At 41.3% G+C, this 12228-nt stretch overlaps 1 protein-coding gene across 5 annotated transcripts in view; it reads right to left on the bottom strand.

Annotated features, from left to right (window-relative positions):
• Positions 1 to 2644: 2644 nt before the first annotated feature.
• wdpcp (WD repeat containing planar cell polarity effector) overlaps positions 2645 to 12228 on the bottom strand; it is a 99142-nt gene continuing 89558 nt past the window's right edge. For all 5 annotated transcript variants that reach the window (XM_084075472.1, XM_084075471.1, XM_084075473.1 and 2 more), the window contains 3 exons: positions 11721 to 11812; positions 6149 to 6180; positions 2645 to 2947 (listed from right to left, as the gene is read on the bottom strand). In XM_084075472.1, the coding sequence (XP_083931598.1) occupies positions 2897 to 2947; positions 6149 to 6180; positions 11721 to 11812 (175 nt within the window). In that variant the 3' untranslated portion in view covers positions 2645 to 2896. The remainder of the gene's footprint in view (positions 2948 to 6148; positions 6181 to 11720; positions 11813 to 12228) is intronic.

Below are 12228 nucleotides of genomic sequence, written 5' to 3'. Positions count from 1 at the left end.
ATGCGTTATTGGCAGGGAATGAGTTAAGCCAAAGAAGTGAATTCAAGAATATGTGTCCCATTTGTGAAATTGTTTTTGTGTGAATATATTTCACTTTTTGTTAAATTGTTCACTTGTGAATATCCTATATTAAAATTGAAGGACCGGCGGGTGGGTGGGCGGACCTCTGACTCAGCCAAAACCATATAAGGAGTTCCTAATGCAGCTACGCCCAAATATGGAGTGTGTTGTCTAACCTCGATGTGTCATCATGGCATCAGCCGCAAACAAATCAGCGATCTCCATATATGGGCATAAAGGGACAAGGACTGACATATACAGAGAACCGACGGTCCAGAGCCACAGATCCGAATGCTATGCCCATATATGATCATTTGCATATAGTATGGGACCGACCGACTTCAAACTCGGCGAGCGCAGCGGTAAGGACTCGAGGGAGTGCAGTGCCCACCGCCGAGTAGTTCGGATATTCAGTTGTCCAGAACCGCAGATCCAACCAATATGCCCATATATGGGTATTCCAATATATGGGCATACACTGATGACATTAGAGATCTCCATATATGGGCATAAAAGGGACAAGCACTGACAGATAGATATCTCCACATATGGGAATAAAAGGGACACAGGTAGACAGACAGATACAGAGATCTCCCCCAACACTATGACTCAGACATAATATGTCCAACCAATATGAGTCGCATAGCGACCTCAACTCTAGATGTGAGTGCCACATAGCGGCCTGAACTCTAGATGTGAGGGTCGCATAGCGGCCTGAACCTCTTTCAAATGTTGTGAATTCATAACTCAGATCCACCATCCCTCCTCACATTTGTGCACCTGACCTCATCAACATGGCATCATCAACATGACGTCAGAGATCCACAGGGTTATCATACCCAACCTTGTGTCACCAGGCTTTCTGCAGGAGCTGTGGAAAGCCTGTTTTTTATTTACTGTTCAGTGCACAGATCCGGTCTACTGTGTCCAGTAATTTGCGCACACCCATACATGCACGCACAGTCGCACACAGACAGTTTCTGTATCCGCTCTAGACAGGATATGCAAATTACAACACAAATTATCCCCATCTTGTTTCCGCAAATTGAGAATAAACTTATTTCTGTATGAAGAGTATAATGGTCCTGTGGTCATATTAGTTTAAATGCGTTGAGGGTTGTAGGGTGGAACAAACCAATCAAACCTCTGAAATATGCATGCTGGACAGAATTAGTGCAATTAAAGGCATCGTTAGATATTATGAGTTTGGGCATCTGCACCCCCAGGCCCAGTCATTCCACAGAGGAAAGGCAGGTAACCTGGATAATAGCAAGTTGCTGGAGGCTCAACTAATTTTCAAGTGTTAACAAGGTCGTTTCGAAGCCGCAACATGCTCCCCTGTATGTTAATGTTCACTAATAAGCCCTATATCTCTGAGTCATCTCAGATGGATTGGAGCGTAACACAGCATTTTATGCTAAAAAGCTGCAGGCCACATTGTAAAATGAAGCATAACTATTTATGTAAAAAGCAGACTGAATTGCTTAAGGTGAACTGAGGCGTCTATGGTCTTCATCTTTTTGCAGCACTTTGTTCGCTACACAATGAATAAAGAGGTTTAAGCGTTTGCCTTGTCAAAAAGCCTACTGTGTAGGGCCATCAAGCGAGATGTGTTGGAAGTCCTGCTCGGCTGTTAAGCGATTTTGCAGCTTTTTATTCAAGCTGTCAAGTCAAACAATTAGGAGATAATGCGGCCTTGGTTTGTGAATTACAAACATGTCAAGAGACTGCACTAAAAAAGCAACGACAGATGCCACTTATCACCCCAGCAGCCCTTGCTGCGTGACTGTATCATCAGAGAGGAAATGTAACATTCTGATGTTTGCATAAGAGAAGTATTAGTAGCAAGTCAGAAATGTAATTCCTTCCATCCTGTCCCTCTCGCAAGGGGGGTTGACACCCCCCCCCCCCCTTCTCCATAAAAAAACATACAATGATTTTTTTCCCTCCCCCCCAAAAGCTAACAAAACAAACAGGGTGGGGTGTGGTGGGGTGGGGGGTGAGAGCACACAGAAAGAAAGGCATCCTCGCTGATCTTCGTCCATTTCCAACATCGCTTCTTGTATATTTTTTGGTGGAAATCCTCTTAGAATGCAAAGTAAATAGATTACGATACAGTGGGGGATTAGGGCTCGCGCGGCGCTGTCAGATTAGCTGGTGAACGCGGCGCGTCGACAGCTCTGACACGGCCATGGCTGCTGTTCAGGAAAAGGGGGCTCCGCGCCATGCTTTAAAGTCGCTTGTTGGCTCCCGTTCATGAATAAAACTGCAGCCCATAATCTCGGCCAACACACACACACACACACACACACACACACACACACACACACACACACACACACACACACACACACACGCAAGTGCACACACAATTACAAAGTCAGTTTCAAACACATATATAATAATACGTATACACACTACACATAAATACATGTGCATGTACGGTATACACAAATATGTATACATACCTTTACACACAGACAGAATGAGCCCAATTAATGGACAAATTTAAACCATTGTCAATCTTTTGTGAAGGCAAAAAAGGTGTTTTAATCATGTTCCATTAAAACAATACTTTACCAAGGTAACATATACAACATGACACTATTATACACATTAACAATCATATTAGAACATATAGTATTTGGTATATAAATGTGAATTTTACTCAACTTGCTTATCAATCATGTAAATAGAAAACTAAATAAAGGATATTGCTAGTGTGATTGAACTGTAACACTAATAATCTGTTCCATACTTTAGAAAAATGAAGTTCTCTATAAAACATGTGTACAAAAATAATTTGGCCAGACAGTAGTAGAACTAAAGATTCATTTTAAACCAGTCCAAAATGAACCACTTTGAGTGTCCCAGGGTCTTCCTTCTCCTGTGAAAGAACAAGCCGAAATGTCACATCTTATAGTCTTGCAGTCTCTGTCTATAGACTCTATACTACTGTAACTATACTTACATTATTTAACTTCTGTTATCCAAATACTGTTTGCTGTGTAAGCATGCTCCACTACTGCTACTGCTACTACTAGAAGGGGGCACTCGGTAGAAGCAAAATCTCCGCCAGAAGGCATGCCCTATACCTCTCTCTATCTTCCTATCTGTCTGGGGCATATGGTGACGTTTTGGAATGTGCATGTATGAATAGGCATGAGGCAATGAGGGAAAGGGATATAATAAAGGACTGCATCATTGTAGTGCAACCAAAGTGACAGGCTATATGGAGACAAATCTTTGGACAGTGAACACAATGAAAAGTATTTAGGCATGTTGTCATCACTAGGCCAAACATGACAGTACAGTTATAGTCTTATTATTAGGCTTTGTATTAGGCCCAATACATTGCAATATGTGTGTGCAACCCTAACAGTGTCAGTAGATCCCGCATGTAATTCCTCATTGTCATTCATTGTCACTCTGTGTACTCTGTAATTGTTAATTCCTTGTGTCAATGATGTTTGTATCACCAGTCAATCAAAGGTTGCGATTTGAAATGTGTCAGGTTTTTGCTGCCCCACAGTCACTTTACGAGTCCTTCATGAGAGACAGTAATGTCATTGACACTCACAGTGCTTTGTTAACCAAGAGCGTAAAAGTACAGCAACTCATAATATAACTAGAAAAAGTGCTCCTCGGAGCACAGGTCTCCGCCAGGTCAGGTAGGTTATTGTGGCCTCCTGGTGGCGCTATAATAGGCCAATGTGAAAAGGGTGGCATTTCTTCTTAGGCCTTTCAATGGGACACTGCATTCATGATTTGAGGCATTTTGTTCCAAAAATGTGTTTTGCTAAATTAGACCTGCTGGTGGCGCTATAAAGGCCAATGTGAATGTGAAAAGGGGGGCATTTCTTCCTCGGCCTAGTGGGAATTTGCATGCAAACTTTCACGGAAATTGCACACTGCATTCATGTTTTGAGGCATTTTGTTTAAAACTGACCAATCCTGCAAACTTTGGAAGCCCTTGTAAGCCAAATAGGATGGAATATGAAATATCGGACAGATCCATCAGAATCACATGACTATGGAGATGCAGTGTACCAATTTGCGTGTTTTTTGGACAGAATCTGAAGGAATAATCTCCAAAAATGTATTTTACATAAGTCGGCCTCCTGGTGGCGCTGTAAAAAGCAGATGTGAAAAATGCAGTCCAATGTTTTTCCTTGGCCTCTAGGGAGTGTGCGTGCAAAGTTTCACGCAGATCGGTGCAGTTATAGCTAAAAATGCAAATCGGCCAGTTATAGCGCCACCATGAGGCTGATTTGAAAATGTTCAAGTGGCATTTCTTCCTCGGCCTAGTGGGAATGTGCGTGTGCAATTTTATGGAAATGGCAAGCTGCGTTCATGATTGGAGGCAGTTTGTTCAAAACGGACCAATCCTGCAAACTTTGGAAGCCAACCTTAGCCAATGAGGATGCATTATGGGAAATCGGACAGATCCGGGTTGATCACATGACTATAGAGATACTGTGTACCGATTTGCATGACTTTTGGTTAAAAGCTGTAGGTGTAATGGGAAAAAATGGGTTTTGCACAAATCGGCCTCCTGGTGGCGCTATAACAGGCTCATGTGAAAAATGTGGGGCAGAGGTTCTGAAGTGGCATCCAGGGAGTGTGTGTGCACAGTTTCGCAGCGACCGGGCCAACGGTGCCGGAGATTAGCTGGTAACACACAGACAGGACACACGGACACACACACACACACACACACACACGGACGGACGGACGGACGGAGGGTAAAACATACTCTCTCGCCATGCCTTTCGGCCTGGCGGAGACAATAACAGCTCATAATGTAATAACCGTTCATATAACTTAAATAACAGCTCATAATGTACCAATAAGCTCAAAATGTAATAAAATCATGATTGCATTAACATAATAAAGGATTTTTGCATAATGCGGTAATTGTGTTACATTGTAATAACTGTTCATAATGTAATATCGGCTGATGAGAAAAGTGTTATATTCGTAATAATCAGTATGTCAGTATCACTGTTAGTATCATGCCAGTATAATGGTCATTATCATGTCATTATTATGCCAGTGTAATGGTCATTATCATGTGATTATCATGGTCGGTATCATGTCAGTATCATGGTCAGTATCATGTCAGTATCATGGTCACACGGTTAGTGTCAAGTCAATATAATGGTCAGTATCATCATGTCAGTATCATGGTCATTATCATGTCAGTATCATGTCAGTATCATGGTCAATATCATGTCAGTATCATAGTCGGTATCCTAGTCAGTATCATGTCAGTCTCTTGTTTGGTATCATGTCAGTATCATGAAAGTACCATGGTCAGTCCCATGGTCAGTATCATGGTCAGCATCATGTCAGCATCATGTCAGCATCATGGTCAGCATCATGGTCAGTATCATCATGCAGCATCATGGTCAGTATCATGTCAGTATACTGACATGATGCTGACATGACACTGACCATGATACTGATACTGATACATGATACTGAACACTTTTCCCAACACTATGAGCTGTTATTACATTATGAGCGGCTACATAAGGTTCTAAATGTAACACATTATTACATAATGCAAAAAAAATGTTATTACATTACCGGTATGCACTCATGATTTTATTACATTATGAGCTTATTATATTGTGAGCTTTTATTATATTTAGGTTATTACATTATGAATCATTATTATGAAAGTTTGCCAAGACTTTTCTAAAGTGCGCCTGCATCGATGTGTATCCGTGTGCGTCCCCTTGGCCTGGTGTTAGTTTTGGTGTATGCGTTGGCAAATGTCAGTACTCTAAACGCGGCTAAAGACTAACTTAAGACAGCTCGGACTGAGTTGACAGTGCGTGGACAAGGATATAGCGCTATATCGTTTTAAGGTATACTGTTGTATCAAGTAACTATGGTTATCTTTGTGGGACACTGTAGTATGAAAAAGTAGAATTCATTTAAAACATAAAAAGTAAAAATATGGCGAGAAGAGGTTTCTGCCCGACAGTATATACTAAAATATTTCCAACATTTCTACTTGGGTGGAGTTCGTGATGCTTAATTGATATTGTCTACTCCAATGAAAAGGGTAATTACTTACATTTCCATCATCTCTGCCACCCAGGATGGTTTCTGTAAGACAGTGAAACATGGAAAACTGTCAGACATACATGGAAACAAGCCTTGACACCTGAACAAGTGGAGTAAACATACATAAATATTTCAAATGTATAAATTTTTTCTCTCCAGATTTCTTTTTCTCACCGTCACTGTCAAATAAAGCAGGAAGTGCCAAGAAATTATCTTTAAAAAAGTAAATGGACGTTTCTCTGATATTGGCTGTAATCTTTCACTGTAGAATGCAAGTCAATAGACAACATAGAAAAAAGAGTGGTACAGGTAAGATACATGCCTTTAAAGGTAGAGGTTGACGGTTCAAACTTTGGCCTGATGTTTCGTCTAAAGTTTGCACTGGCTCTAATCTTTCACTTAAGAGCATGCCAGAACAAGTTGCAAAACACATTCAGTTATGGTTGATATTTGATTGAAAATGTAAGCTTTTAGAGATATTTTTTCAACGTCCAAGCAACGTTGTGGATCAATGAAACAGTCAGTAGAAAAGACGCCATTGCAAGTCAGGCCTCTAGTCTGTGTGGTGGTCACATGTTAACTCCAGGAAGTAATTAGGTTGATTGAGGACATACAGGCTCAGAAATCTCTGATCCTTTGTTTGTTGCTCCTGTTTGTGGCATTTTAAGAAAGTAAATATAACACCTTAGTAATGATTCGGTGATTATATGATGATTATTTAAATTTAATTGTATTTCTGCTGTAAGTGGGTAGACTTAGCTAAGTTAGGCTATCTACACCTGCCTGCCTAATACTGTAGACCTGTAGGCTACATTTTGTAACCTGCTGTAAGGTAAACAGTAACTTAAAACCAGGAGAAAACTGCACAGTGTGCTAACCCACCTGCATGCCATGAGTGTACAGTGGTACTTTATCACACTTAATTTAGCTAATCAAACAGTGAGAAACTACATAGTTGAAGGAGAAGATGCAGAAAGGAGATTGTTTATTTCATTTCCTACATTGACATGGGAATTGTATATAAAGTCATACTATATACTTGATTTGATGACTGTTTTTGAAGCAGCATTTTAGTTTTTAGTTTGATTTGATGGCTGTTTTAGTTTTATTGAGTCTCTTGTGAGTTTTGAACCTAGGACATTAAGCACAGCAAACGTGACTGGGAATAAAATGCTTAACCTTTTAGAATTTAGGTGGAGAGGTTTAAACATGATCTTGAGTCATGGCTTCATCTTAACACTAGCTGGTCATAGTTACAGTAAATTCTTACCCTGGATAGCCTGCTCCCCTTTTGCTTTGGATTCTACTCATTTAGTGTACCTCTTGTCCCACGGTATGACGGTATGTATTGCTCCAAACTGTAAATAAGGATTTCCTTTCTTTGTTTTACGGTTGTTTGTACAGTATGTGCGTATTGTTTTATTTCTCACAAGAGGACCACGATAGGAACAAGCTTCGATTTTTTTTGGTCTAATTCACGTGGCGTTTTGAAAGTGAAATGGTTGTGATTTTAAAATCACAACAAATGCCAAACAAGCATTCTATAGTGAAAGACAGAAAATGTTCCTTACTGGTCTTGAACCCCAGACCATCTGTTTACAAAGCGTTGTCATTTACTCTGTGATACAAAGACATGGAAGATACTGGGGACAACAAATGGCTTAAGCTCATAGTATTTAGATGCAGACACAACATGAATGGGAAATAAATACTTAAACGTTAGAATTTAGATAGTAGTAGTAGTCTTGAGCAACAAACAAACTTTCTGGGATTTAAATGTAGAATGAAAAAGGTTTAGATTGGTGGCTTTGAACCACTAACCTTCTGTTGGCGGTGTAGCGTCCTATCCCCTGTACCACAGAGACACGGAAGACACTAGTGACAACTACAGTACGTACTTAACCTCTTAGGATTTAGAAGCAGACTGACATGCACTTGTGCGTTTCCAGAAGACCTTCCTTTCAACTGACCGTTTCATTGGATCCACAACGGAGGGACAAGACGTCTAAAGCTTTATTTTCAATCAAAAATCAACATGAAAACCGATATCATGGTTCTTCCTTGGCCTCCTGGGAATTTGCATGTAAAAAATCGGTCCAATGGTGCCGGAGATTAGCTGTTCATAGACACACAGACGGACACACGCGCACAGGCGGACGAACGGACGGACAGGAGTGAAAACATAGTCGCCGGGCCTTTGGCTATCCAGCTTGGCGGAGCCAATTATAAGCTGAGCCCTGTAGTTGTGTAACTGAATTCTGTTTGTAACAAATGTTAGGGAGCATATTGCCTGTTTGACTTGAAATTTTAATTAAATCTAAATGCTACTGTCTGGACCCTGGTCTCTCTTGAGAATGAGACCTCAGGTCTAAATGATATTACCTGTATAAATCATTGTATGCTATGACAACATAGCATGGGAGATGAGGGTGGACCTGCAAAGGAGAATACTCTTCCCCCAGGTTGTGCAAACATCGCTGAGGCCCGAATTGGTCATATGAACTGAGGAGGCAAAGAGGATCATCCTGATCGATCTGACGGTCCCATTGGAAGACGAATATGAAGGGGCTTCAGAGAGGAAATCTAGCAAGTACCAGGACCTCACCTGGTCCAACAATGCAGGGATAAAGGATGGCAGGCCTGGCTATTTCCAGTTGAGGTTGGCTGCAGGGGTTTCCCGGCACAGTCTGTGTGAAAGATCATCTTGTTGGCTCTAGAATAGGAGGGAGGAGTTGAGCTGGGGGCCAGGAGAAGATGGTCAGTGACCGGCCATTACTGCCAACCCGCCAACTAGGGGATGTTGTGGTTCAGTGTCAAAACGCCCAGTGAAAGTTGGACGCCACCTGATGAGATCTTCTCTCGGCCTAAAGCTACAGCCATGTGACTAAAGGAGGTAGCATCAACATAGATGTATTTAACGGTGGCCTTAAGATTTCACCTGTTACTTTTGGTATATTTGTCTAAACTGCTGCCCATTTCAGCGAAAACCTTTCCATGCATTTAAGTGACACTTCATCACAAACTTTGATGATTGTTTCTTGTTCATATTCCCGCTTTCTAATCTCAATATATTTTATTGAGATTGAAGAGAGATTGCCTCCTGCTTCTGAGCATGCTGTTAATGTACAGTAAGCTCAGCATTTTTCCACCAATCCTTTCACTGTTAAAACAGATGTCAAATGGATATGGAATTAAAGCTCCCTCAGGTGATGTGTCCTACTTAAATGCCCCACATGGCATTTCAGGTCTCTATAACCATCCACTTAAGTTTTACCGGTCTCCAACGACCTCTCTCTCTGATGCAAGCACAGCAGATGTTAACACAGTAAAATCCGAAGTGCTAATTTAATAGGCTAATAGGTTTAATAGGTTATCAATATTACTGTTCATTTTCTAGCTTAAGGTTGACACTGTAGACACAGGGACCTTGTTAGACTTTATAGACAGAATGATGGCATGTGTGAACCCTGGTCCTATTATTGGAAGGAGGCAATGACAATTCAATATTACCATGCTTTTTTAATGCTGTGGCTAATCTCTTCCACAGACTTGATCCATTCTTTTTTCTTTTTGTTATTCACATAGTGCCACTCTAAGGCTTGATTATTTTTTACTTAGTTGTGCACTGGTGTCGTGTACAGTACCAGAATTGGCCTATAAGCACACAACGTGTTGCAGTGCGACACATTATGACCTTGTAGATCTGTATAAATCATACTTAATGTTGCAGCAGTTCTGCAACCTCATGAAGCTTGATGCGGTGACATAAGCCATTTGTAGCAGTTTGTACACTGACAAAGAGGTCAGTGATCTATAACGATCTGTCTTGTCTTCACTTGGTGTTAAAGAGTAAACATACTTAGAGATTGCACTGTATTGATCAATTGTTCAATCATTGCAGCAGCTACGGTACTTAAGGTGAAAATTACAAAAAAAAAGTAAAAAGAAAAGGCAAAAGGGGCCATGAGAGATTGTACAGTCAATACCTCTAATCAGTTTATACATACTCACACAGGAAAATTGTCAGTGTTCATTTAACTCGGAGAGTTTACAAATGTAACCAAATGGACCCTTACAGTCCATTTGATTACATTTGTACACTGTTGGAGCTACAAATGGATGATAACAAGGGTGCTCCTTGGAGCACATATCTCCACCAGTCTGGGTTGCCTAGCCAGGGCTGTGTAAGTTGTGGTTTGCAGCCGTCAAGATGTAAGGAAGCTGGGGTGGGGGGGGGGGGCATAGCATTTGTACGGCATATGACCCCTATGGCCAGAGGTGACATTGCTTTTGGTGGTGTGCTCTATGGATACTGGCCTCTCAACATGTGATCCCAATGTGTAAAGTGGGTGTTGTGTTCATGATATATGTCATTTTTGTAAGAAATAAGCCCTCGGGCAAACAGTGCGGAATATCAAAACCCTGTTTGATACTCAATGTTACATGACACACAAGATCATTTGTACCTAATTTGATTTAAAAAATCACTGTCAACAAACATTTGTAGCATTTATGGTGAAATCGCTTTTGGGTCTGCGTTGTTTAGAGGCACGTCAATGTAGGATTCATATTTGGGGTCGATCTTATGCTGCGTTCATGATTTTGGCCATTTGTTATAAAATTCTCACAATGTGTCACATCGCGACTTGTTGCGAGCACAAGAATGCACCAAACCAAATGCACACTCACACACAGAGGCACCTAAGCGAAAAAAACAGGCACAAATGCAGACACGTGCACACCCGCACACATACACACAGCCGCACACATACACACACCACCAAAATGCCTGAATAGGTTCCATGCTCGCTCAGTAGGTGAAACACGTTGTCATCGTCACATTCTGAATTCAAACCGTTGTCACTGACGGCGATCTCCCTCGCTCTGAGCCTGTTGTTAATATGGTTATGATTGACATTAAAACCCTGCCACCTTAACACTGATATTTAAAATGCCGATGCAAATTCCTTTTCCAATAGCCTACAGTGCGGATTACCGAACGACAGAGCGATTCGGTGCCGAGACAATTGCTAATCGCCTGAAAAATTGAATTATTAAAATAGTGGAGAGCAAGGAGGGGTTTGGATATGTGGAAGGAAAGAGGGAGGCAAAAAAAGGGCAGAAGATGTCATGTTTCCCTAATAGTTATTTTTTGTAAATAACTAGCTTGTAATCACAGACATCTGGAGCGGAGAGCACTCGGGCTACGTTTTGAGTACAAAACAAGACTACATTTTGCCAGAGAATTGTTGTTAAGGGCTCATAACTGTGGCCCTGAAACAGGCGTGTTGAGGATTACAAGTGGTGATTTGTTGTAATGGGCTGTCTCTCCTGCAGCAGGTAGGCTACTGATAAAAAGTGAATTTGTAGCAATGTGGCAGCTAATTTGGAGAGTGTAAAAACAAAAAATAACGAGCGATTTTATAATTTAAAAAGACTGACCACGGCTGCCCTGTATCGATGAAGGTCTCTCTCATGCAGAACAGATGGCCACACAAACGTGCACACACACACACACACACACACACACACACACACACACACACACACACACACACACACACACACACACACACACACACCTGTTTGTCTCCATGGCCAGACGGTATTGGCACCAAAAGACGCCCGAACATTCTCCTCCTGCATCCTTCTCCGATTGGATCGGTCAACACCCCTGTGAACCAATCAGAAGATACCTGGCTTATCTAACAGCAGCACAGGGTTTTCTTTCTTTCTTTAAATCAAAACATCACAAAAGAAAAGTGAGTCACTGTAAGGTTTAGAAGTGTCATTAAAGTGATACCACTGCATTCGGACCACAGAGGTAAAATAGGGACTGTAATGCCATATACAGTATGCGGCTTAAAGTAAAAAAAGAAATGCTACCCTAATATAACCCATTTATACTATAGAGAGGAACAGAACCTCTCTCATTATACTGTAATTAGTGCCGGAATAAAATGCCCCTTCAACCTCAGCTTCCTGCCTAGTTCAGGTGAGGAGTTTTATATTCAATGACCTTCTGTGATTGAGAGGTTGCATGGCCCATCCCCCGACTTTTGACATGTGTCCATCAACAGTCACATCCTC

Source organism: Gymnoscopelus microlampas (assembly GCF_963454915.1).
Source record: "Gymnoscopelus microlampas genome assembly, chromosome: 13".
NCBI classification, from domain to species: domain Eukaryota; kingdom Metazoa; phylum Chordata; class Actinopteri; order Myctophiformes; family Myctophidae; genus Gymnoscopelus; species Gymnoscopelus microlampas.
This window is presented reverse-complemented; position numbering and strand designations above follow the sequence as displayed.